General features: G+C 50.6%; 1 protein-coding gene across 2 annotated transcripts; it reads right to left on the bottom strand.

Moving 5' to 3' along the window:
- Nucleotides 1-960: 960 nt before the first annotated feature.
- On the bottom strand, nucleotides 961-22,539 carry TPRN (taperin). 2 transcript variants are annotated; one of them, XM_075519998.1, is made up of 4 exons: nucleotides 20,376-22,539; nucleotides 5,641-5,824; nucleotides 5,244-5,374; nucleotides 961-4,856 (listed from the first exon to the last, which is right to left on the bottom strand). In XM_075519998.1, the coding sequence occupies exons 1-4, from the start codon at nucleotides 22,473-22,475 to the stop codon at nucleotides 4,794-4,796; spliced, it is 2,478 nt and encodes an 825-aa protein (XP_075376113.1). In that variant the 5' UTR covers nucleotides 22,476-22,539; the 3' UTR covers nucleotides 961-4,793. The 2 variants fall into 2 exon arrangements, with proteins under 2 accessions (XP_075376113.1, XP_075376114.1); XM_075519999.1 differs by having other exon boundaries at nucleotides 5,244-5,371.
- Between the last annotated feature and the right edge of the window lie 131 nt (nucleotides 22,540-22,670).

The following is a 22,670-nucleotide window of genomic DNA, read 5'->3' as shown; positions in this document are numbered from 1 at the left end:
GGCATCACCCCGCCTTCGGCTGCCCGGGGACCGCAGGCTGCTGCCCAGCGAGGCCCTTGCGCGGCTCCCCAGGGCTCGGCGGGCAGCGAGGCCAAGTGAGCCCCTCTCAAGGGGAGGTTGAGTTAAAGCGTATTGTCAAAATACATCAAGATGGCCCTTGGAATGGGCCCTAAAAAAGGACCTTCTCACAAACCATCATTTGGGGGGGGAAAAAGGAGGAAGCCAGAGAGAAGACATTGACCCAGAAGACCATGAATGCATGCAGGTAACAAGAAAACGATGACAGAGCTGTCAGCTTACGGGACACTCTTTTTGCTCAACTTTTCGTGTCATTTCTTCCATCTTTAATGGAACACTGCCATGATACTATCAAAAAGTAGAAATGTTGGACCGGTGAAGGGGTGGGAGGGAGGCAAACGGCACAAGAGCAGTTACCGTCACTTCAGTTACTGGGATGGCTCAATCCTTTCACCTGTCCCATATTTTTAAACTCTGCCAGGCAGGACTGCTTCGTCCTGCGCATGGGGCGACAGCTGAATTCACTTTTGAATTACACACTGATCAGCTTTTTTAAAAAATAAAAGGATCTTTCCAGCTCACTTTCAGATAAGCAATGATCTTCCCGCTATTGGTAACAAGGAGCTGTTTCAGGTGGAGAGCACCCCTTCCCCTTTTAGCTGCTGCCTACATTCTCCTTTCCCCATGTGATTTTTTTAATGTGGTCACTACTCTGCATCAGATCCTCTTCATCTCCCACATTCAGTACTTTCCAGTGACAGTTATTTTTCAGATGAGGCTGGAGCTGTTTTCTCAGCCTATTTCAAGACCTGATGGCTTGGGGCAAAAGGGGGAACTTGCATAAAAATTTAACAGCTTCAAAATTGTGTTGTAAAGCTACATGAACAAACAGCACCTTTTAAAAGAAACCTTCCCTGAGATACAAGTCACAATCCCCCAGCCTACAAATGAATTCATGTTTATTGAAGTTACAAGACAGTCACAGTAGGTAAAAAGCAGAGCTGGTTAAGAGAGGAAACGTGGACGTCCTGCGAACAGCAGAAACCAGTAACAAAGTTCCTTTCTTGTGGCTGTACGTCTCTTGTCTGTAATCACGCTCCTTGCCTTCCCCCAGCCCGTGACAGTCGCAGGACTCCACCTTCTTCCACGGACAAGACGGCAAGATCCCAACGTGTTCTACTGGTGTCTTGTCCTGCGGGACACTTACCTTCATCTCTTCTCTGACCACTGAGTGACTTTCACAAGTTCACAGGAACATAAATGATCTTTGGGACTACAACCCTACTACCACATTTTGTTACAGTGTCCACCATGTTAAAACTTCAAAATGGTGAGACGGACAGGCAGCAAGATCTCCTAAACCTGTTGTAGCCTTGTTTCCTAGTGCATAGTAAGTGGGAGTGTTAGATTATGTAGAATATAAGCTAAAAATAGAAGGAAATTGATAAAAGGAAAGATTTAGTCTGACTTAAAGTCATTGTAGAGTTGAGTTAGTCTTTAAGCAAGAAACCTAAAGTGTGCAGTTTTAACAGTGGAAGGCAGCTGAAACTGGGTCAGCTGAGCACAATTTAATACTGATCTAAAGCCCAGCTATCAACATCTCCCTTAATAACCAACTAAAGTTCACCCCACAGCCTGCATCAGGAAGTTCTCTGCCTTGTGCCCAAGACAGATAAATTTGTTAAGGTGTTTCATATTCAGAATATGGGCACGAACCAGAGAAATTTCTCCACAGATATTCCCACAGTGAGATAGGACGATACGTCACCAAGAATTAGATATTGTAAGGGCTGGAGAATCCCTCTCAGTGCAAGGTAGATCAGCTGAATTCGAAGGGAACTCATAAGAGAAACAGTTTATGTAAAAATAAGCTATTTTTATTTCTTTCTTTCCCAGATTCTGGAGAGTTCTCAGACATTGCTAGATGTCCTGAAGGGAGAAATTGGGAATGCTGGTAAAGCCAGTGAGCTGCAAAGCACTTCAAAAGAAAAAGAAAAACAAGCACATGGACAAAAGCATTCCTAAACTTGCTTTTCAACCTGGAAAGTCCTGTTGGTGTGGGACAGCTGCTGTTCTGGTACAGGGATGCCACATTTAATAAAAGTCTTTGTTTTGCAGAAGTAAATTTTCCTTTCAGATGCACTTTGGTATTAGTTAGAGATCTACTAAAGTTAATCCTCAACTGCTACAGATCAGAGTAGGCATCTACAAAAAAATACCCTTTATTTTGAGCACAGTGATACTGAAGCATATCCACAGAGGTGACTTACCAGCTAATGCTTGTGCCCTCAAAACAGCATTCACCTTTCTTTGCCAAGAACAAGCTAAGAGTTCATCTGGTACAGATAGGGATTAGAGTACAGAGCCGGGAAGTGTGAAGGCAGCGCTCAGCGACGTACAAATAACAGCTACAAGGTAGAGCAGGCAAACTGGAAGGAGTAGAGAAGCCAGCAGCACACCAGGCCACCACGTGCTCCTGTTGAGAAGCACGCTCTGCACTCTCGCACCTCCACTGAGCCTGTCCTAACCAGAGAAGTTGTAGGCACAGGGCTAATTCACTGAGAACAGCAGGCAGAGTACCAGAGCAGCTCTTCAGTTGGCTGAAGTCAGTGGAAGAAGCTGCAGGATATTGTTGGCTTTAGCATTCCTCATTGATCCACAGTAGAACAAAGTCAGGACTAGTTCAGACACCTTGTTCCTAACTTTAATTGCAAGCAGCTTTTGCTTCACCACCTGCAGGTTTTTTAAGTTGCAAATCTAGAGATAGAGCTGCCTTAAACTGGCCTGAGCTTTTTCACAGTGCAAGATGCTCACTGGGACTTTTTCTGCTAGAAAAGCTGTGCATAGCCTTCTCTTCAAACATAGTCCCTGACCTCCTTTGGCTGTTTGCACAGCTACTGGCTGTGGGCACTGCTCAGTGTTTAACTCCACATATCTGGTAACTTACTCATCCCTTAAATCTTGCAGTCACTAGCAGTCCTGCATTTTTCCTCATTCTACCCTGGTCTCAGCATCTTGTCCTGAAGTATGTCACTAATGGGAGAAGCCTCAGCACATGGGATTCACTGCTCTTTCCACGGTGTTGTGTCATGTCAAGACACAGATGCACTGCCAGCCACATACTGCTCCTGGGAGGTCACGCGGGGAGCAGATCTCGAGTTAGTTTGAAAAGGACAAGCCTCAGAAGTGCAAAGAGGTGGAAAGCGTTCCTTTGTGGCCCCTCCAGCCAACATCTAACAAACTGCTGAGTTTTTTGGGTTTGGTTTTGTTTTTGGTTTTTGCATTCTATTTCCAGAAATATTTAGGCACCCAGGGCAGAAGAGGAGAACAGCTAGAAGTAGGTATGTCCTAACGTTTAGTCCTGACTGTGGTTTTCAGCAGAACAACCTTCCTCCTGCTCCTACAATATTCACCAAAGCAAGTGCAAGGTATGGAGAGCATTTTCAGTTCATAGACCACTGTCGGCTTGACTAGACATTCATCATCTCTACATAACAGACACACCGATAAAAGTATCAAATTTCATCAAAGATACCAGCCTGTTCCTTTGGATAGAGCCACACACTGGGTACCACTCATTTCATGAAGCCCAAAGAGGCCGTATCTATTCCAACTGCATTTCTTTTAATCCCAGAAGTACAAATCACATTAGCAGCAGTGTTCTGTCTTTTCCAGAGTGCAATTTTGACCCTGAGTTTACAGTAGTAGAAAACATACATGGAAGAGTCTAGCAGATTCTTTTGCATATTGGCTGCATTAAACAATTACAATAGAACTATAAAAATCCTAGAAAAAAAAAAATCATATTCGTTGTTCAAGTTCTGCAGAATAAAGGAGTGAAATGGCCCTCCTGTGCTTTGCATGAGAGGAGCAGAGCAAGCATGGCTAGAAGGAAGCCTCCCCGCCAACCAAGACAGGTGAATCTTGGGCCTGGCCCCGTTAGATTCTTGAACAAAGCAACAAGAGGAACTGGCAAACTGAAGCACAATCAGCACAATTAGAGGCTGGACACCAGAGTCGCGTGTGGACAGATCAAAGCTATGGTCAATATTTGGGAATCTTCAAGAGGCTCAAGCCAGTCTGGACACTTCCTTACAGATCAGTGCAAAAATGATACCTAAAACTAAAGGCATTTATTCCACTTCCCATCCCTCACGCACTGCATTCAGTTTCCTTCACAAGAACGTAACTGGCACATCAGTACCACGACGGTTCAGTGAAACTAGACCCAGAAACATGCCAAGAACAAACCATGAACCTTCAATGGTTTTCTAAACTGACACCCAATCTAGCTGTCAAATCACAACCACTTCTGTGAATCCAGCTCACTGCCCAGATACTCCCAGTGCTCCAGCTCCAGAACCATTCTTTACTGAGGGCTCTGATGGGAGAAGTATTACAAAAGCCGTCTAGACCCCATACAGTGCCTGGATGGGCGGACTCAGACAAGCACTGAGAGAATCTACATCCATCCCAGGATTACAGATCTGTTCTTAAGATGCTTGCCTAATCAGCAGCTGATCTTGAACAAGGAATATGCAAGGCCACAGGTAGAATAAATCATACACCTTAAAAGTTCGGTCCCAGAATCCAGTGCAAATATTCTCTAAAGATGCCCAACAGCATCTAGTCCACCCTTGGCATCAGGATCCAACGAAAACTGTGGTGAGGGAGGGACCCAGAAGCTTATTTCCATGCTGCTTGCATGGACGTTTGGAAGGTGCACTGACACATTTTGTCCAGCAGCCGCTGCTGCAGGCTAGAAGATGAAGCGATCAAAAATACAGAGCAGGCTCGCTGCTGAAATCGGAGAGTCCGCCCTTCTCTGCTGGGGTGAGCTGTGGAGAAAGCAGAGTTGACATGGAGGTGTCATCAAATCCAAAGCAAATGAGTACCCACACCTTTGGTCGGTGAAGGCCGCACTGGCACCTTGCCTGGGCCTAACAAGCACATTTAATTCCCCCCTCCAAACATGCCCTGGAGTACAAAGTGTGCCAGCTGCCTTAAGTCTCCTTTACACATACAGGGAGAGCCACGTCTGCTAGTGGCAGTGGGACCTTGTGCTGATCCCTTTGTGAGCGGTGGCACACCTCCCTGGGCAGCGAACACGCACACAGGTGTTCAGTGGAAGGCACATCCTGTCCCATCCACTGTCCAGACCAACCCGAGCACCGAGATAAGAGCACAGCAGGACAAAGCCAAGACCTTCTTATTTAAAGTCTCACCATGACTTGGTTCCCATGGGAATCAGCTTCCTTTGGGAGGGGTCCCTCTGCAGCAGGCATCTCCTCATATTTCTGCTCCTGCCACTTGCTGAACTTCACGGAGTGCTTTGGGGTGTAGCTGGATAAATCTGCTGGAAGGACAAAGCTGACGTGAATATTTCTCACTGCCCCAAAAGGAAGCGGCATCAGGATCCTGGCAGGGACAGCATAGAAGCTGCCCATCTGCAGTTCCCTGTTCTGCTCGAAGCCCTGTCCCCACTAAGCCCCAATTCTGCTGTCAGAAGTCACCTCCACTAGCATTTCTACCTGTGTGGAGCCCCATGAGGGTCTGTAGGAAACGTGGACAGTGTCAGACAGCACCAGTAACCCCACAGTGCCAACACAGTGCCTCGCTCACCTGAGTTAGGTGTATTGGGATGCAAAGTGCTATTTGGGCGTGGAATGTAAAAGGTGCAAGACTTGTCCTCCTCTGTTTCAGAAGCACGTCCTTCCTCTTCCTCCTCCTCTTCTTCTGCCAGTGAGCTCTCTGACGGGTACTCAAACATAGTCTGCAAACTTGTCTCATTGAAAGAGATCTTCATCTAGACAACAGCAAAGGAGAATTATTAGAAAGCAGCACAAGAAGCCATTGACCCTAACATTTGCTCTGGCAAAGACCACCTCCTACCCCAGGGCTTCACCCTGGTTTAAAGGAGCCATTGCATATCCCCCCACCTTTCCCCACCTGCCTTGCCGAATCTCTTACCGCACTGAGACAAACCACAAAGGCAGATAGGCAAATAGATGGGATGGAGTCAGGAGGCTGAGAGGTTGAGAGTACCTCTGGCTCTTCACCCCGGCACACACTTTGCCATCATCTAACACTGTGATGCCCAGCAGCCAGGAGGAGCTGCCGACGTGTCCCTCAAGAGGGATCAGTGTTGCCAAGGAGGACAGGAGAGCATCCTCATGTTGGAAAGGCAACATTGCCAATGCCTGCCAACTCATTGGTGTACCCATGCTCTAGACAGTAGAAACACCAGTGATCAGGACTACATTTTTGCGAGGACATCCTGGCAAAAAGCTATTTAAGCTAGATAAAAACAAGGTTTAATACCAAAAGTGAGAAGATGGAAGCAGCTATAGGAGAGACGGTAACAGGTGGTAATAGAGAGGGAAAATACTGGACAAGTGGGAGATACTTAAAGGTTCTGTTTTGAAACCAGTTTTGTTTAGTATTCTCACTAGTGACCTTTGCACAATAACTGGGAGACTGAGAACGAAGATGACTCCAACGTGGGAGTTCATCAAAGGAAAAACAGAATTTTATGGCTCATTCAGAAAACTGGAGAGCAAGAACACTAGAAATGGGACAATATTTAAGATCAACCCTTGCTCTAAAAGAAGTTAATCACCTGTGAATAACTGAGAAAGAAAATTTTGGATTGGCTACAGGACTGTAATCGTCATTAGGATGCTGCTTAAATAAACCAGGAATAAAGCAAGGCATTTCCACTGGAAACAGGGACTGCCTGGCTCCATCCTCCCTGTAACACCCAGCAGGTAGTGGAAGGCAGCAATTGGACTCCCCCTTTCTCTCCTCCAGGCTGAACAAACCAGCTCCCTCAGCTTCTCCTCATATGCCATTTCCTCCAGCCTCAGGAGCACTTTGGTAGCCTCCGTGGGACTTGCTCCAGTTTCTGCATCTATCCAGGACACCCAGACACAGTAACTCCAGATGTCCTCTTCCAAGTTGAAAGGAAAAGCTGAGGGAAGGGGTTGTTCCCCTGCAGCCTTACATGTCCTAATCACTATCTACCATTCTGCTTAGAAGATCTGGTTACAAGTCACCTCAACAGGTGGAGAGGAGGTTCCGCCTGTTCACACTAGTAAAAATGAAGGTTGAGAAAAAGCATAACAGCTCTTTGTAAGTAAGTACACCAAGAAAATAAACACCAAGGAGCAGAGAAGAACTGCTGATGCCAGCATACAACAGACAAACAAGGAGGATAAGCTTGCCAGGAATAAATTTACGTCAAAAGTAGGAAGTATCTAGCCAATGCAGATCAAGGTTCAGGAGCAGCTGCCTAAGAGGGTGTTGTGATCCCTTTACTTCTAACTACAATTAAAATTGAGCTAATAGGGTTATGAACAGAATTAAAAGGACAGGGTGGCTTGTGACAGGCGGTAGGAGCCGGATGGTTCAGAAGATCTCTTCTGAAGCTGTGCAATAACTGGCAAGAAGAGAGTGCAGCACATTTGCCCCATGTGCCATATTTGCAGTTTTCCTCATATACAAAATACACCACAGCCTGAGAAATGGCATGTGGCCCCAAGCAGCTATCAAGCAACCACGCGTGCTGCCCAGATGCACGTATTTCTTGCAACAGCAGCTGCCACCTCTCTGTATCTCCTGCACACGGAGCGCCAGTGCAACGCTGCTGCTGCCAACGGGGTCTTCTGAAGCCAAACCTGCAACTGCACGGGGGGCCAGAGCCTGCAAACCAGCAGCGAGCGGGAGCCAGCCTGCTACTGCGTTATCCTGCGCTGCCCACAGACAGACATGCTGGAGCTATGTGGGTGATAAGGGTTTTCAAGGCAAAACAGTCAGCATTTCACTGCTGCTTTTCAGAAAAGCAAGGAGGGGAGCTTGAATCAAACCCAGGTAACAGAGCGAGTACCTAACGCCTCCTCTGCGATGCAAATACACACGATAGAGCTGTGTGCTACTCTGCCAGAGTCCGGGATGTACCTTGGACACAGGCTGGCTCCTTCCCATGCTCCCAGGAGAAGGCAGGATGGAAACAGCAGAGAGGGCAACCAGCTGCCTTTCTTCATTCCCTGCCCCAGCCCTGGCCAGAGCTGCTCTGACCTTCTCCAGGGGACACATGGGGAAAGGAATGATTATATTTCAGAGAAAAGGGGTTGGAATAAAATGGTCTTGAAGATCAGAGCATCCCAGTTGCTGTTCCCTGAATTTCTCACCCCTGCTGCTGACCTAGATGCTCCCTGATCCGAGCCAGGCAGCGAAGCGGGCAGCGACTGCTCACAATGTGGCGTCTGTACTGCGGGGATGAGCCACGCTGCCAGGCACGAAGGCCATGAGGGTGGAGGTGGCCAGGGCTCCTGGAAGCTCAGAAACTATCCCAGAACCAGACACTGCATGCAGGCTGCTTACCAGTGCTGGCAACTGTGCTGAAGGGCAAGAAGTACTTGGCGAAACACGGAAAATAAAGGGGACAGAAGAGATGTGCCTTGTTTTTAGAATGTAAGCTTGGGAGATGGAACTAAGTTTTCCTGGTTTTCTGCTATCAGGAGGAAATCTCTAAGAAAAATGACTGAGAGTCCAATTTGGACCAAAGCTGCGTGTAGTGCAAGAGGAGAAAACAGCCTCACCAGGGAGTAAAACCAAAGAGTAGAAAGCAGCAGAAATGACCAGGAGACACCCCCATGCAGTGCCCAGAGGCAACACGCCAACAGCCCAGCCTAAGCCCTGAACTAAAGCAGCTCCCACTTGCCCACAGCCAATTCAGTTCGGGCCACGCTTGCTCCCTGGAGCCGGGCTGGGTGTCCTGCAGAATGCTCTGCCACCAGAGTTTGTCGGGTACCTGCTGCAGAGAGGCCACAACGCTGTAGGAGGCAATGCCGAAGCTATTCGAAAGGAGCAAACATTAACCACAGCGGTGTCAGCCCCACGCGCCCAGGGCCCCAGCCTGGGGGAGAGCTCATAAGAAGATAATCTGCTGCTTCAGCAAGACCTCTGGTTAGGCCTGCACAGCCTACACAAAGGCTGACACCAGGCAGTCCTGCTTGGCATGAGTGCACCCTGGCGCAAGACACCACCACCCCCACCCCCACCCCCCCCCAAAAAAACATGCCGGCTTGCTCTGCGGTAGCATCCCACCCCCCTGCACCCGGTACGCTGCTACCAAGAAGTAGGAAGAGCCCTACGGCCACTCTGCAATAAAACACTCAAGACGCACCCAGGCAAAGCAAACACCAGAGGAACACCCGGGCACTGGCACAGGGTCGGAGCCCAGCAAACAGGCTCTGCATGAGCAGCCACCTCCCCCACACCTGCACACCCCCCCTGCCCATGCAGAGCAAGAGCCCCAAAAGCAGCCCCAAAACTCAAAACAATAAACCTGCTGTGGCATTGCCTGGGTTTGCCCTGCAAGCTCCCTTCCCCAGGCATGAGGTGGTTTCAGGGGAAGCACAAAGCTTCTCTGCTTGATCCAACAGAAGATGGAGGGCAACTTATTCAGGCAAAACTAGGAGATAATGGGTCAACACAGCTGCCTTGGGAAACCCTCTGAGCAGCTGATGAGCAGAACTGAGCACTGTGCGTAGGGAACACAGGCAGATTCAGTCCCAGAAACCATCTTAAAAGAAACATCAGGAGCCCAGTAATGGCACAAACAACAAGTTTGCACAGCCAGCAGCCCCTTGCCAGTCCATACAGACTTTTATGGAAACACAAAAGGAGACGGGTCATTTTCTTTAGAAGAAAAACGTATCCCAGAGGAGCCAAGCACACTGGAGCCCAGCCAGAGAACTCTGCTCATCGTGTCTCAGCAGTGGTTTCCCCGTTTCTGCCTCAGCAGCAGCTGCCAGTTGTGGAAAGGAAGACTTTTGTACCCTTCAGCTGTGGATGTTTGCTGGGATTTGTCACTATTTGCCCAGCTGAATGCTTCACCCAGAACTGTGTCACAAAACCAGGGCCCAACCCAAACCCATATATCTATATATTAATACTCTGCCCAGCAATCAGAGCCACACTGGGAAGAATAAGGCAGGCTTTTCAGGGAATATTGTGCTGTTCAGCCACCAGATTCTTGTTGCCATAAGAAAAAATTATTTATTTATTTATTTGCTAGGATTTGAACAGTAATGAGTAATAGAGTACCCAAGAAAGAGAAGCTAGGGTAAACATTGCCCAACAAGCATAAATCTGAGTGGTCATACAGGGCTAACTTAGGAAAAAAAAAAAGTCAACCTTGCTTCAGGGGATGCAGCCTGTCAGGACCCAGTCTGCACCCAGACCAACAACAAGAGAGCCCCCACAAACAGAGACATATTAGAAATAAAAATAACCAGTTTACAGAAACCAACCTGCGACATGAACAATGAAAGTCAGCAGACACCTTGCCTCCAAAAGCTGAGGTGGGAAGGTCTGCAAGACTCCACAGTTAATGAAAGAGCAAACACCTAATGGCTTCTCACAGACCAGGGATATCTCTGTAAGTCTCAGGAGCAAATCATGGGGTTAATCTGCACCCTCAACTCCAGAAGCAATCTCTTTAGTGTGGCTTTTCTCTTCTCCACCCATTATCACATTTGCCTCTTGGCAGATGTGGCAAAGCCAAAATGGTAAGGTGGGGTGTTTTACACCTTTTAAACAGGAACCTCTTTGGCAATCCAAATCCTCACCTTATAATAGTAAGAAAAAAAAATTGTTCTAGGCATTAAAAGAAAAAAAAAGAGGAAAAAAAAAATCAGCTTTTTACTATATTCCAGCAAGGACAGTCAGAGTCAGCATATTGATCCCCATCATAGCAGCCTACAATGGGACTGAAAACAACTGAGCCCATTTCCCCATCCCCGCAGGGTGCCTGTGAACAGAACAGCCGTCTCCCAAACCCCTGGCTCTTGCAGGAGGCTGCAAGGGGCACCGCTGCCGTCCCCGCTCACTGTGCGGAGGAGCCGGATGGGACAGCAAGTCATGAAGCACAAGCTGGAGTTCATTCCCGCCCCTGCTAACACCACACAGTACCTCCAGCACATCCAAACCCACCGCACTGCTGCTGCAGACCAGATCAGAGGGCAGTGGCTGCTGCGTGGCGACAAGGGGGACATAGCAATTTTTCAGTAATGTGGTTATGCTATCCAAGTACTTCCTGAGATCCAAACAGCTGAGTAGCACCAGGCATCAAGATTTGCTCTTTTCAGGTACTAATTCTCCTCTAATCCTCTCCCCCAAGCAATATAATCCTGAAGTGACAAAATTAGGGACTGCACTGACTCCCTAAGGACATGCATGGGCTGTCGAGGTGCTGCTGGGTGTGATTTAAAGCAGCTTTTCACACCTGGTCAATCAAATGCCTCCTCCCTTCTAGTCAACAGGAGCAGGAGGGTTTTGGCTGGTATCTGCAGGAAGGGTGGACAACAATTCAGCATGAATACAAAAGAGTGATTGATTGATATCTGAGAGAACAAGCATGAACAAAATCAGTGTTTTGAAGAACCTTGTGCTTCTGTGCACTCTTCCATTGAGCTTTGCTACATTTGCTGCTGCACTGGTTGTCTAAAGATTTGGTCAATGAGACAAAAGCACAAGACATCATACCAGATACCTGAAAACTGCAGCAGCAGACAGCTGGGAGTGCATCAGGAAGCCTGTTGACATAGCGCATCCCATAGAGTTTGCAAGAAATAGCCCCCCAAGCTGGGCAGGAAAGCTCCTCAAGCACCAAAACCCATTGGGTACGTTGGTGGAGGCTCTGCCCAGCAGAGCGCAGGATCCATGTGAAGAAGAGGGTCTCTTAACACACAAGGACCTTCCAGCTCCACACTGCCATGGGCTGAGAAGGAAGGTCCCTGCACAGACAAAGAACTGCTTGTGAGACTGGAAACAGAGGGTAGAAGCAGATAATTTATGGTGGACAAAGATCCCCAAAGGGTTTACCCTGGTCTTTCCATCTGAGCCAGTCTGACCATTCTGACAGATCAGCAGATTAGTAAAAGGAGGTGGAGGAGCAGTTCATAAACTGCACACCTCTGCGGGGACCTTCATTTTTTTCATTACAACCTGCAGTCAATGATCTAGACAACTCCCATGCAATGCAGTTTTCTCTCTGAAACTTTTAGATAAAGGATTTTTGGGAAAATGAGCCCTTTCATAGGAGTTAGCAATGAGCTTATCTACATGCCTGTACTTGTCCTGAAAACGTGGTCATTGTCAGCCCAAATTGTTGAGGAACTCCAGGCACAATCTCTATGTGTGGCAGCCTGGAATAGTACCCTGGGGGCTGCAGTAGCATCAGCATATTAACAAGGCATTTGCTATCATTCGGGAGAAGATAAGGAGCTTTTGTACCTTTAAAGCCTTTCCTTGACACAGGAAGAAAGTTTTTCCCTGACAAAGAGTTTTTCCCTGACAGGTACCCCTAGGAATGGAGGGGACTTGAGTCTTGGTTCCTATATCAGATTAACACTGTACTGCTATGGCTGAAGCAGTCTAAGTATGCCCAGAAAACTGCAGATGACACTTCACAAATGTACTTTTCTGTCATTCTGTACAAAAAGAATAGATTTGGGGCACAGGAGTTGGGTGCTCCACCATAGGCTCCCTCGATCATGCTTTTCCAAGAAGTGTTTCCTAACAGTAACACTGAGTTTTGCTCAACCATTAACTGCATCACAGAGTTAGTTACTGAATAGAGCTAGCAGCACTAAAGATTTACAGCAGTAGCATGTCAAGGAAGCACTGTGTTGCTGGCAAAGGAGAGGTTGCCTCCAGGATCGCATCCCAGCTCCCAAGCCACAAGGCAAAACAAGAAAGTCTCCATTTACAAGGCAACCCACAAAGCCAGCTCTGTGTAATCAATATGCTGAAGCACATGGTAGATAGGAGCAATGCATGGACATTCGAAATATTAAACTCCTTGTACAAGACATGGGGAAGTTTCAAATTCCTGATGAGAAGTGACAGGGTAGGGACAGTCCAGGAGAGCACTGCAGGGCAGGCAGCTTTGTTAACTCTTCCCTTGACTGTGTCGGACAAGAAGAGATTCCAGCGCCTGAACAACCACAGGGCAGTTGGAGTCCCAGTCTGACACTGTACAAAGCAGCTATTCACCCAAGGATCCCTTCATTCCTTCGCACATCTGCAGACAGAGGAGCCAGAGCCTTCCACAGTTTAACAAGCAATTCAAATATTACTTACTTGGCCCATAAGAATTGGGCAAATCTCCCTACACATACGAAACAGATCTCGTCTGAATACACAAAGAGAGCAAGCGTAAACAAGATACAATTAGTGTCAAGGCTTGGTATCTTCATAAACAACGCACAAAACTCCCAAAGAGCAGAGGATTCTGCTTTACAGGCAACTCTGAGCATACAATTTGTGGCTACAATGCGGTGCAGCGCTAGGAGATGCCACCCACAAACGTTTCTCCGCAACCAAGACTGACCAGAGCTGTCCAAACAAATACCTCGGTTTGGTGCAAATGAACAGTCTCCAGCTGGAATGGGACAGATGGAGCATCATTTCCCAGGAAATATGGGGAGGCTGGGAGCAGAATTACTTCCCGCCCTGGCAAGGAGCTCATTCTAGACTTCAGGACCAAAAGGCTTCAGTGATGTGAACAGTATGACAGAACTCTGCATGACAGAGTTCATGTCTCTCTTGCCCTTTTTCTGTACTACTAATATGCAAAAGATACTTCCTCGAAGAGAAGTGACTAAGTGCAGCAAGTTCACCACGAGGCGTACGGATATGCCCTCAGACCTGCATTTTCACTAGCTGCAAGCTATACAATTTCCCTAAGCACTAAGTGTTTTGCTCTCATAATGTCTGAGGTATTTTCTTCAGCTTGCCTATAGACCTTCAAATGCCTACAAAACAGCAGCTCCATCCTGCCAAGTTCCCAAGATCATCTGAAGGGCACTTCTCAGAAAACATCAGCACCAAGTTCCTTCAGTCCAGATTTTCCCAGGATGTTTGTGAAGTTTCTCTGTGTGATCCAGACGCTTCACGTGACTCTTCCTACACAAACTGACCAAACAGCAATATCACTACAGCTTCACGGCATACCCACGTCCCACTGCAGTCACTAGGAAGGGTCTGGGTTTGTAAATAGATTTTATATTGCCCAGGTTTCACTCGGGAGGGGAGTGAGCACAACCCCAGAGGTGAAGGAGATGCTGCTGCAGCAGCTCTTAGTGAGATGTCCTTTACTGCCACTGAACCTGGAAACTAAACATTTTAATTTTTCCTACCATTTCCCACACATAACACAGACAAGCAGGACTTCTGCCCTAGCCAGCCTGAGTGTGTACTTCCTCAGCTCTTAGGAACACCGTGAGCATTTACTGGAAAAAGCAGAGTGGGGAGGAAAACCCAAACCCAAGACAAGCTGAATACTTGAGATGGAGGGAAATTATAAGCCATCTCCAATCTGGTCCACCAATTAAGGAAACCGATTAAGATAGCGTTAATTGTAATCCGTGTGATCAGAACTCAGAGCACAAAGCACTCCAAATCTCCTCTCAAGCTCTGGGGCGGGCAGAGCCCTGGGCACGTCCTAACCAGCTTCAAAGGCAGGCTCGTCTCTTATTTGCGTAAGAGTTTCTATTTTAGCTCTTCTGTCCCGTCCCCTGCGCTGCCAACAGCGGCAGGCAAGCAGGGGACGGGAGGAAGAGAAGTGGGGAGAATCTGGGAGCAGCTCAGACTGTCGCTGCAGCACGAGGCAAAGCATGGGAGCGGCGAGGCCATGGAGAACCTCAGTCACAGAAAACTTCCCACTACGGAGATGAGATCAATATGACTCATCTGCTCTGCCAGGGGTTTAGTACAACAAAGTACCAGCACTTCAAGGAGCTGGCAAGCAGCAGGGAAACAAACAACAACCTACGTCCCCACCGATAGTCTCAGGTGCAGCTTGTGAGGTGGTTTAAAAAACTATAACCACAACAAGATCCTGATTTCTAGAGTCTTCAGCCATCAACATCATAGGCTAAAAATCAGCAGAATTAGAAAAGGGCAGGGAAATTGCACTATCTGGGGCAAACCCTGCTCACATCTGACAGCTAGTGGAAATCACCTTCGCAGGGGAGGGACCACACCTGATCATCCAAGACACGTATTTTCTGAGCTAAACTCGTCACTGCTGACCTCATCTACCAAAAATGCAATACATCCATGTTGGATACATACTACAGCCCCCCCTTAAAGGTGGCAGATGCATTTGCCCCAGCAGAGCACAGCCACGAGACAGAAAATAGAACAGGAACACGCAGCTCTCCAAGAGCTAAATAACACAAATCTTTGTCCTGACCCCTCCAAAACACACAGACGAATCTAAGTAATTTTTGCAGAGAGATTTTTGCTTCTACTACCAGGTTAATCTACTTGTGTTATGGTTAATTTACTTGTGTTATACATTGCAAAAAAATACTTCAGGCAGTCACTGGTATTTAGATTCCACACTGTGCAGACTTGCTCCAAACAGGTCTGGGCAACAGTTGGAAGTGTTCATCCCTGCCAACATCTCAAGCCTACACCTGGTTCTCACAGGAGACCATCTCCAGCAGAACTGAACAGATAGAAAGCTACAGAGCAAGAAGTTCAGCAGGTTAGACCAACAAAGCTGCTGCCCAATCCTGCCCATGATGAAAAGCTGAGGGTTGTTTAGAATAATTCTTTAACAGACATTTAAGTGGGCATTTGGAAGCCATATTCAGACATTACACAGCTCAAAACATTCGAAAATGGACCGTGCTAAAGTCCAGGTAAGCTGGAACTTTTTGAAGTTCAGCTGAAACTGAACATCTCTGAAGATAATTTTGCAAAGAAGCAGGAAAGCATTAGACTCCAACTGTTTGCATCCCGCCAACCTTGTTCTTGTAAGCCCTGTTCACAGTAGGCTGCAGTTCACCTTCCAGCACTCGGCAAACTGCCAGTTGTGACAAGCAAAAAACATTAAAACCATCAACAGTCTGCTATCTGTTGGCTCTCAAGTCCTGTTATTTACAGGACTTTGGGTGGCCTGGCCAGAAGTCACCTCTCCTGCAGGATCCCCAAGAGGACCAGGTCCTGGAGAGAACAAACATATTGTGACTTGGGATGAACTGCAGGAGTGACGAGACACAAGGAAGGAGCACAGTCGGGGCAAACTCTGTACATGCAGGACCTTCACAGCAGAGTCCAGCCTCCAACAAGATGAGAACATGGAGTCTTAAAGGCAGACGACTACTTCTCAGGACCCCAGCTGGTTCGGCCGTTCGCAGTCCTTTCCAATCACTTGCTCCAACATGCCAGTCACATGTTTTACAGAAACCTAGATTTCTATCTTGCTGACAACTTTATTGTACGTTATTCTGGCAGGTAACCAAACCAAGACTGATTCTTGCCAGCTCAGTCGAACTAGATTTTATCCTCTGAGATCCCAAAGATCCACATCCTGCAGCAAAGCCTCCCCTTCCTCCTGGGGCTGCTGTCAGGCTGAAGTGTCTTTACTTCTTCTGTAATAACAGAGCATGAAGACGAGCACTGAACAGAGGTCACCAACAGTGCTCTGCATCCTCTCCCCCACTCCCTGTTTAGACCAAAGGTCAGTAGGTCTCCTTCCACTCCGGCGCACGTATCCTGTCCTCGCCATCAGAGATGACAGCTCACCAGCCTCTTCCAGCAGCTGCCCAGCACTCCGCTTGAAACCAGCACAAAGCTGCAAACGTTCACTTAGTTTTCAAACTGAAGTCACACCCCCATGGCTTTATCTGAACTAACTGTGATAGCGCTTGGAGAGGTCTCAAAGCAGCCAGAGTAGATGAGCCGTCCTGAAGGGAATCTTAGCACCTGCAGGAGGACAAGAGCTCAAACGCCCTGCCCACACAGGCAGCCCGGTGCCCAGGATGAGCACAGCTGGGGCTCTGCCCTCCACCTGCGGATCTTGATCGTGTCCCATCATACACAACACCACATTCACCTTCACAGCCACGGGTGAACGACGACTGTCCCACCCCAGCAGCTCTAGTTGCACAAGAGAGCTGGGAACCCATTTTTTATTCTGACACAGGAACAGCATTTCTCTCTCTCCCTCATCACCTCAAGATCCAGCTCCAACCCCAAAACGAACAGCTGTTTCACATATTTGAAATGTCTGGAAGGAGCAATAAAGCTATTTTTCCCAAAAGGCCTTGAACACCAGCAGCATCTCTCAGGCCACAGCAAAGTCACAAGTCCTGCAGCCACCAGCAGCCGTGCAGTCAAGAGCAGGGGCTGGAGCTCTCTCCATGCAGACCAGAGCAGCGCTGGAACCCACTCCCACCCTGTCCCAGCCACCTTCCCACTCCAAAAAGCCATGGAAGAACGGACCAGAGGACATGGACTGCGTCAGCTACATTTCGCTGCCATCTCTACCATAGTCAGGCAATGAGCGGCCAGACAAGAGGTCAGAAAAGGGAAGCCGAATTTCCACATTTGAAGAAAAACACAGTTTGCATCTCATAGAACATGCAGTCTAACTGCCGCGACCATCCCTCTCCCTCCTAATAAATCACTAGCCCTGACTGTAAGGACAGACACCCGCTGATCCACAGGAGCACAACATTTCCAGGCTGTGCTAGACCTGCTGTTTGTCTCGCCCAGATTCCTGCTGGGCATCAGCAAGTGGATGAAGTTTTCCAAGTCATCACTAAACACCACTTTCTTGAGCCTGGAGCACCCTTAAAGACTTCTCAGCAAATCCAATGCAAGGTTTGGAAAGGAAGATGCTCAGCAAGAGGTGGGCTCATCCAGCAGGTCTGCCTGGAGAGAATCACCCCAGAAGACCTGGGTGGCTGCTCACTGAAATCAGCATCAGATTTGATTTTGATGCCCCCAAAAGAGAAAGGGACATTGGTTTTACTAAAGAATTGCAGCTTCCAGCTCACAGGAAATGTCTGCTTCTGCCCAATTCAGGCCAAAATCAAGTTTCTGAAACCCCCGACATATCTACAAATCAGAACCCTTGTTTTTGGCCAGTTGCCTTGGCGACACACAGCAATCTCTTGGGAAGAAACCAAGGAATGCATCCTAATACTAGCTCCTTCCTTTTCAGGCATCAACACTCAGCCTTATTACCCAGAGTTAAAGCCACAAACATCCTCTAGGTTAAGAGTAAACAGAAATCTTTCCATTTGCTACAGCATCAGCATCTTCTAAACCCTGGCTACAAAGTCCAGCTCCATGCTTGCCACCCCTAGCAGGAAGGGAACTGAAAGAAAACGACTACATTGCCACATTTAATTTTACCCAGAAACTTGTGTCTCTACTACTTCTCCTTAAGCTGGATCTAATTTTCCGAAGGGTCCCCATTTGTTTCAGCCTCCTGAGCTCCTCAATGTAACAGGCAGTTCCTCCTTCGCCTTTTAATATCTCTCTTCTCAGAAACTAAATCTTTATGCAAGTTCTCATGCAGGACACCCCCCACGTACAATTCTTAGCGAACGCCGTTACAGTTGTATATGCATCTTGCAGTATTTAGCATACTTCGTCTTCAGAGTACCTGCAGAGTGGGATAATTAATGCTATTAAACTGATAAGAACATAGATGGAGAAGCTACACGACCTGCCCAACGTCACACAAATCCAACGCTGAACAGACAAAACAGTTGTTAACCAATTTCAAAGAATCGTATGATATTTTAGATTGGGAAGGGACCTCTGGAGGTCTCTAGCCCAAACTCCTGCTCCAAGCAGGTCTGACCTGATCAGTTGCTCAAGGCCCTCCCCAGGCAAGTTTCAAATCGCTCCAAGGATGGAAATGCCAGTACTTCTCTGGGTTCCTGTTCCAGTGTTTGACCAACCTTAAACAATTCAGTCGCTGCACTAGCCTTGCCCTCATCTCCCTTCCTCCTTTTTGGCGGCTTCCACTGCACGCCATTTAATTGGTTTTGCTTACTTGAGGCTTTATTCTTTTACCAGCAAGGCTGCTGCCCCAACAGCACCACCCTGCAGAGAAATCAGCTCCTCTGGCTGCAGCAGAAGCCAGGCTTAGCCAAGAGTGCCTGTCCCGCGAGGTTTCCTCTGTATTTTCTGCTCCATCCTAAGAGTACCCATAACTGTAACGTGTTGTCTTGATATTTTCACCATTTATACCACACACTTAATTTGGTGTAAATCTAATTAATACCCCAAACTGAACTGAGCAGAGCCAAGAAAACAGCTGGAATGAGTGCAAGCCAGCAGGTATTTAAGCAGCAGAACAATTCCAGTCTGATCAAGCATTTCCCTGGAGGAGGACAAGGGAAAACTGCAGGAGCACTGAGCAAGAATCAACACTCCTGCTTATTTGCTTGTTCTGGATCTCATGGCACTCATGCTCCAGGTCTGCTACCTGCAGACTGCATGCTCTCATTAAGGAATTTAACAACGTTAAGCCACGAGAAACAGCACTCCCTGCCTCCCTTCTAAATGAGACGCACCCTATTCAAAGGATTTCCTCAAATTATAATGCTCAGTGCCTCAGGCACTCATGTGGATTCAGTCCATCAAATATTTAGTCGAATTTAGGTAACGGAACGTCAAACAACTCTTCCCACTATGGAAAAACACGTCACGTCGCAGACGTAGAAATCGGGATTTGTCACCTCGGCGTACTGCTTTCAGAGCCGAACAATTCACGCTTACTCCTCCCGTGCAGCAAAATAACCCGCTTGTTCAGCATGACTGTGTCTTGATCACATCCAGATGCATTTCACCAAGTCATTCAAAGATTAATTCTCAATGTAAGGCTCACAAGGTTCTAAGTTAGATTCCAAGCAGTAAGAAAACCTGGCATTCGCTCCAAAGACACGTGAAGCAATCGACATCTCGCGGATCTTCAGAGATGCAGCTGCACATCCAGAACGAGCAGCCAGGTGGTATAATCCTATCAAGGGGAGTTAAACTGTTGCTGATCTCTTTCTGCGTAATAGAGACCTAATTCTTGAGCCTCTATCAATAGATCACTAATGCGGGAAGACGTCAACGCCACGGTGCCCACCGTACTGTGTCACAAGCTGGGCAGTGACCACGGGGAGCTCAACATGTCCAACACCCACCAGACACAGCGAGCAGAGCTAGAGAGGGGCAAGTCCACAGCCATTCAAACCATGCGACTCACCTCGATTTTCTAAATACCTGAAATATTTTACTCTCCGTTATCAGACCTCCAAGAATTGACTGTGGGACAGGCCCTGCAGTTATCACAGGCCATATCCCACCCTCATCTACTTGATGGAACAGTACCCAGTGTCCCCTCCCTGAGGGCAAGCCTCTGGCTCTCAAAAGGACCAGAAAAACACTGCCCACCTTCCCACCCGGTGCCTCATGGAAAGACAAGCCAAAAGTAGTACCGAGCTACTTTCAGCCTGGCTGTTCAGCGCAGAGGCGCCCCAGGCAGTTACCTTCTTGCGGCGCGAGCCCGTCTTGCTCATGCAGGACCTCTCCAGGGACAGGTAACCCCCAATCACTTCGATCTCGTCCACCGAGGGGTAGCGCTTTTTATGGGACATCCCTGCTTGGGGCCCATCAGTGTTCTCCACGGCTTTGCCTTTTCCTTTGCTCTCCTCCTCCTCCTCCTCCTCTTCCTCCCGCTGCAGCCTTCCGCTGGCATCAGTGAGAGTGTGCAGCCCTGCGGCAACGGGCTTCCTTTTGGGCACGACAGTGAAGGTGCTGCCTCCCCGCTGGTGGGGGGCAGAGTGTGGTCTGTAGAGGGGCACGGAGGAAAACTCCATCTCCAGGTCAGGGCCAGCTCCTCCAGGCTGATCGGCCAAGCTCCCGGTCCTCGCAGTCGAGCCGGCCCTGGGAGAAAGCTCCCCGCTGTCTGGCTCCACAATGTCATCAATGTAAGTCACAGGTACCAACGGATCCAGAGACGCCGGTGGGGAAGTGACAGGCTCTTCCTGCTCCCGGACGGATGCCCTCAGGGGCTCCTTCAGTGCCTTCTCCTCCAAGGACAGTGGTGGTGGCCCCGGCCTGGCACTCTGGGCCGGCGGCAGAGCCAGGCTGGCCTCGCGGCGGGGCACGAAGAGGAAGGAGTTGCGTGAATTCAGGCGCAGCTTGGCCAGGGCCTGGGCCTGCAGGTCGTGGGCTGGGATGGCAGCCAAGTCAGGCTTGGGGGCCGGGTGGATTTCAAAGGAGCCCCCGGCCCGGGGGGCAGAGGCGGAGAGCGGCTGGGTGGAGCCGGTGGCACTGGGGGCCAGACTGGCACTGGGCAGGGGCGACACCTCCGCTTCGGCCTCCTCCGGCTTTGGCCTCCTGGCGTTGGCTCTGGCATGGGAAGTGCTGGCGGATGGCACTGGCGGCCCCTTGGGCAGCACGGGTCGGCCAGCGGGGACAACGCCGGGCTCGGGGATGCGGCTGCCGGGGGGCAGGCCCCGGGGGGTGACGGTGAAGGAGTTGGAGCCGATCTTGTGGAGAAAGCAGTTGGCCTGGGGGGCTGCAGCCTTGGGGGCGGCTGGGACCGTCGGGGGGGCTGCGGCCCGGGGGGCAGCCGGGGCTGCCTGGGGGGCTGTGGGCGCGGGGGTGACAGCCCGGGGGAGAGCCGGGGCTGGCTGCGGGGCCGCGGGCTGAGGCGGGGCAGCCCGGGGGGGAGCCGGCTGCAGGGCAGCAGGCTGGGGGGCGGCCGGCACCGCCGGGGGGGTGGCAGCCCGGGGGGGAGCCGGCAGCGGCTGGGGGGCGGCCGGCACCGCCTGCGGAGATCCCGGTCCCGCCTTTGGGGCCGAGGCCCGGGGGGAGCCGGGTACCACCTGCGGAGGGGCCGGCCCGGCCCGGGGGGAGCCGGGCACCGTCGGCGGAGGAGCAGCCGGCCCGGCCCGGGGGGAGCCGGGCACCGTCGGCGGAGGAGCAGCCGCCCCGCCTGGCACGGCGCCGGGCCCGGTCAGCGCCTCCCCGCCGCGGCGTCGGCGGCCCCGCGGCCGCTGCCCGAACTTCTCCAGGAGGCGGCTGACAGTGCCCGGCTCGGCCGCCTCAGGCGGCTCCGGCGGCTCGGCCGCCTCGTAGATGACGACCTGGTCAGCGCGGATCTCGGCGAGGGCGGCGCCCCGGCGGGCCAGCAGCTCCCGCAGCGGGTCGGGGCGCCGCGGCGGGGAGGAGGCGGCGGCGGCGGCCGGGTCCCGGCGGCGGCCGGGCAGCGCGTCCCCCTCGGCGAAGCAGGCGGCGGCGTCGGGCTGGGACTCGATGATGAGGATGTTGTCGGCGCGGATGGTGCGGATGCCGGGCACGGCGCTGTACAGCTCCAGCAGCTGCTGCAGTGGCCGCGCCGCCCCGGGGCCGTGCCCGGGCAGCCCCTGCCGCAGCCGCCGCCGCTCGCTCTCCAGCCGCATGAAGGGGTTCTCGCGGAGCGGGCCCAGGCTCTCCGCCACCACCAGCCGCTCCCCCGCCGGGGGCTCCGGCTCGCCGCCGGCCGCCCCGGCCAGCTTGGCCCGCTTCCGCTCCAGGATCTCCCGCTTCCAGGCGGGCTGCGCCCGCGGCCCGGCCCCGAGCGGCGGCTCCGCGCTGCTCATGGCGGCGGCTCCGGGCACACTGCGCTGCCGAGCCGCCGCCGCCTCCGCCCGCCGCACCTGAGCAGGCCCCGCCGCCCGCCGCGGCACCGCCCCCGGGCCGCCCTCCGCGGGGCGGCCCCGGGCGGGGCGGGCCGCCATGACAGGGCCCGCGGCCGGGGGCGGCCCGCCGCTCCCAGGCGGCTCCCTGAGGCGCGG

The sequence above is a fragment of the Mycteria americana genome, chromosome 17 (genome assembly GCF_035582795.1).
Source record: "Mycteria americana isolate JAX WOST 10 ecotype Jacksonville Zoo and Gardens chromosome 17, USCA_MyAme_1.0, whole genome shotgun sequence".
Classification (NCBI taxonomy): domain Eukaryota; kingdom Metazoa; phylum Chordata; class Aves; order Ciconiiformes; family Ciconiidae; genus Mycteria; species Mycteria americana.
The sequence above is the reverse complement of the archived record's forward strand: the minus strand, read 5'-3'. Positions and strand labels throughout refer to the sequence as shown.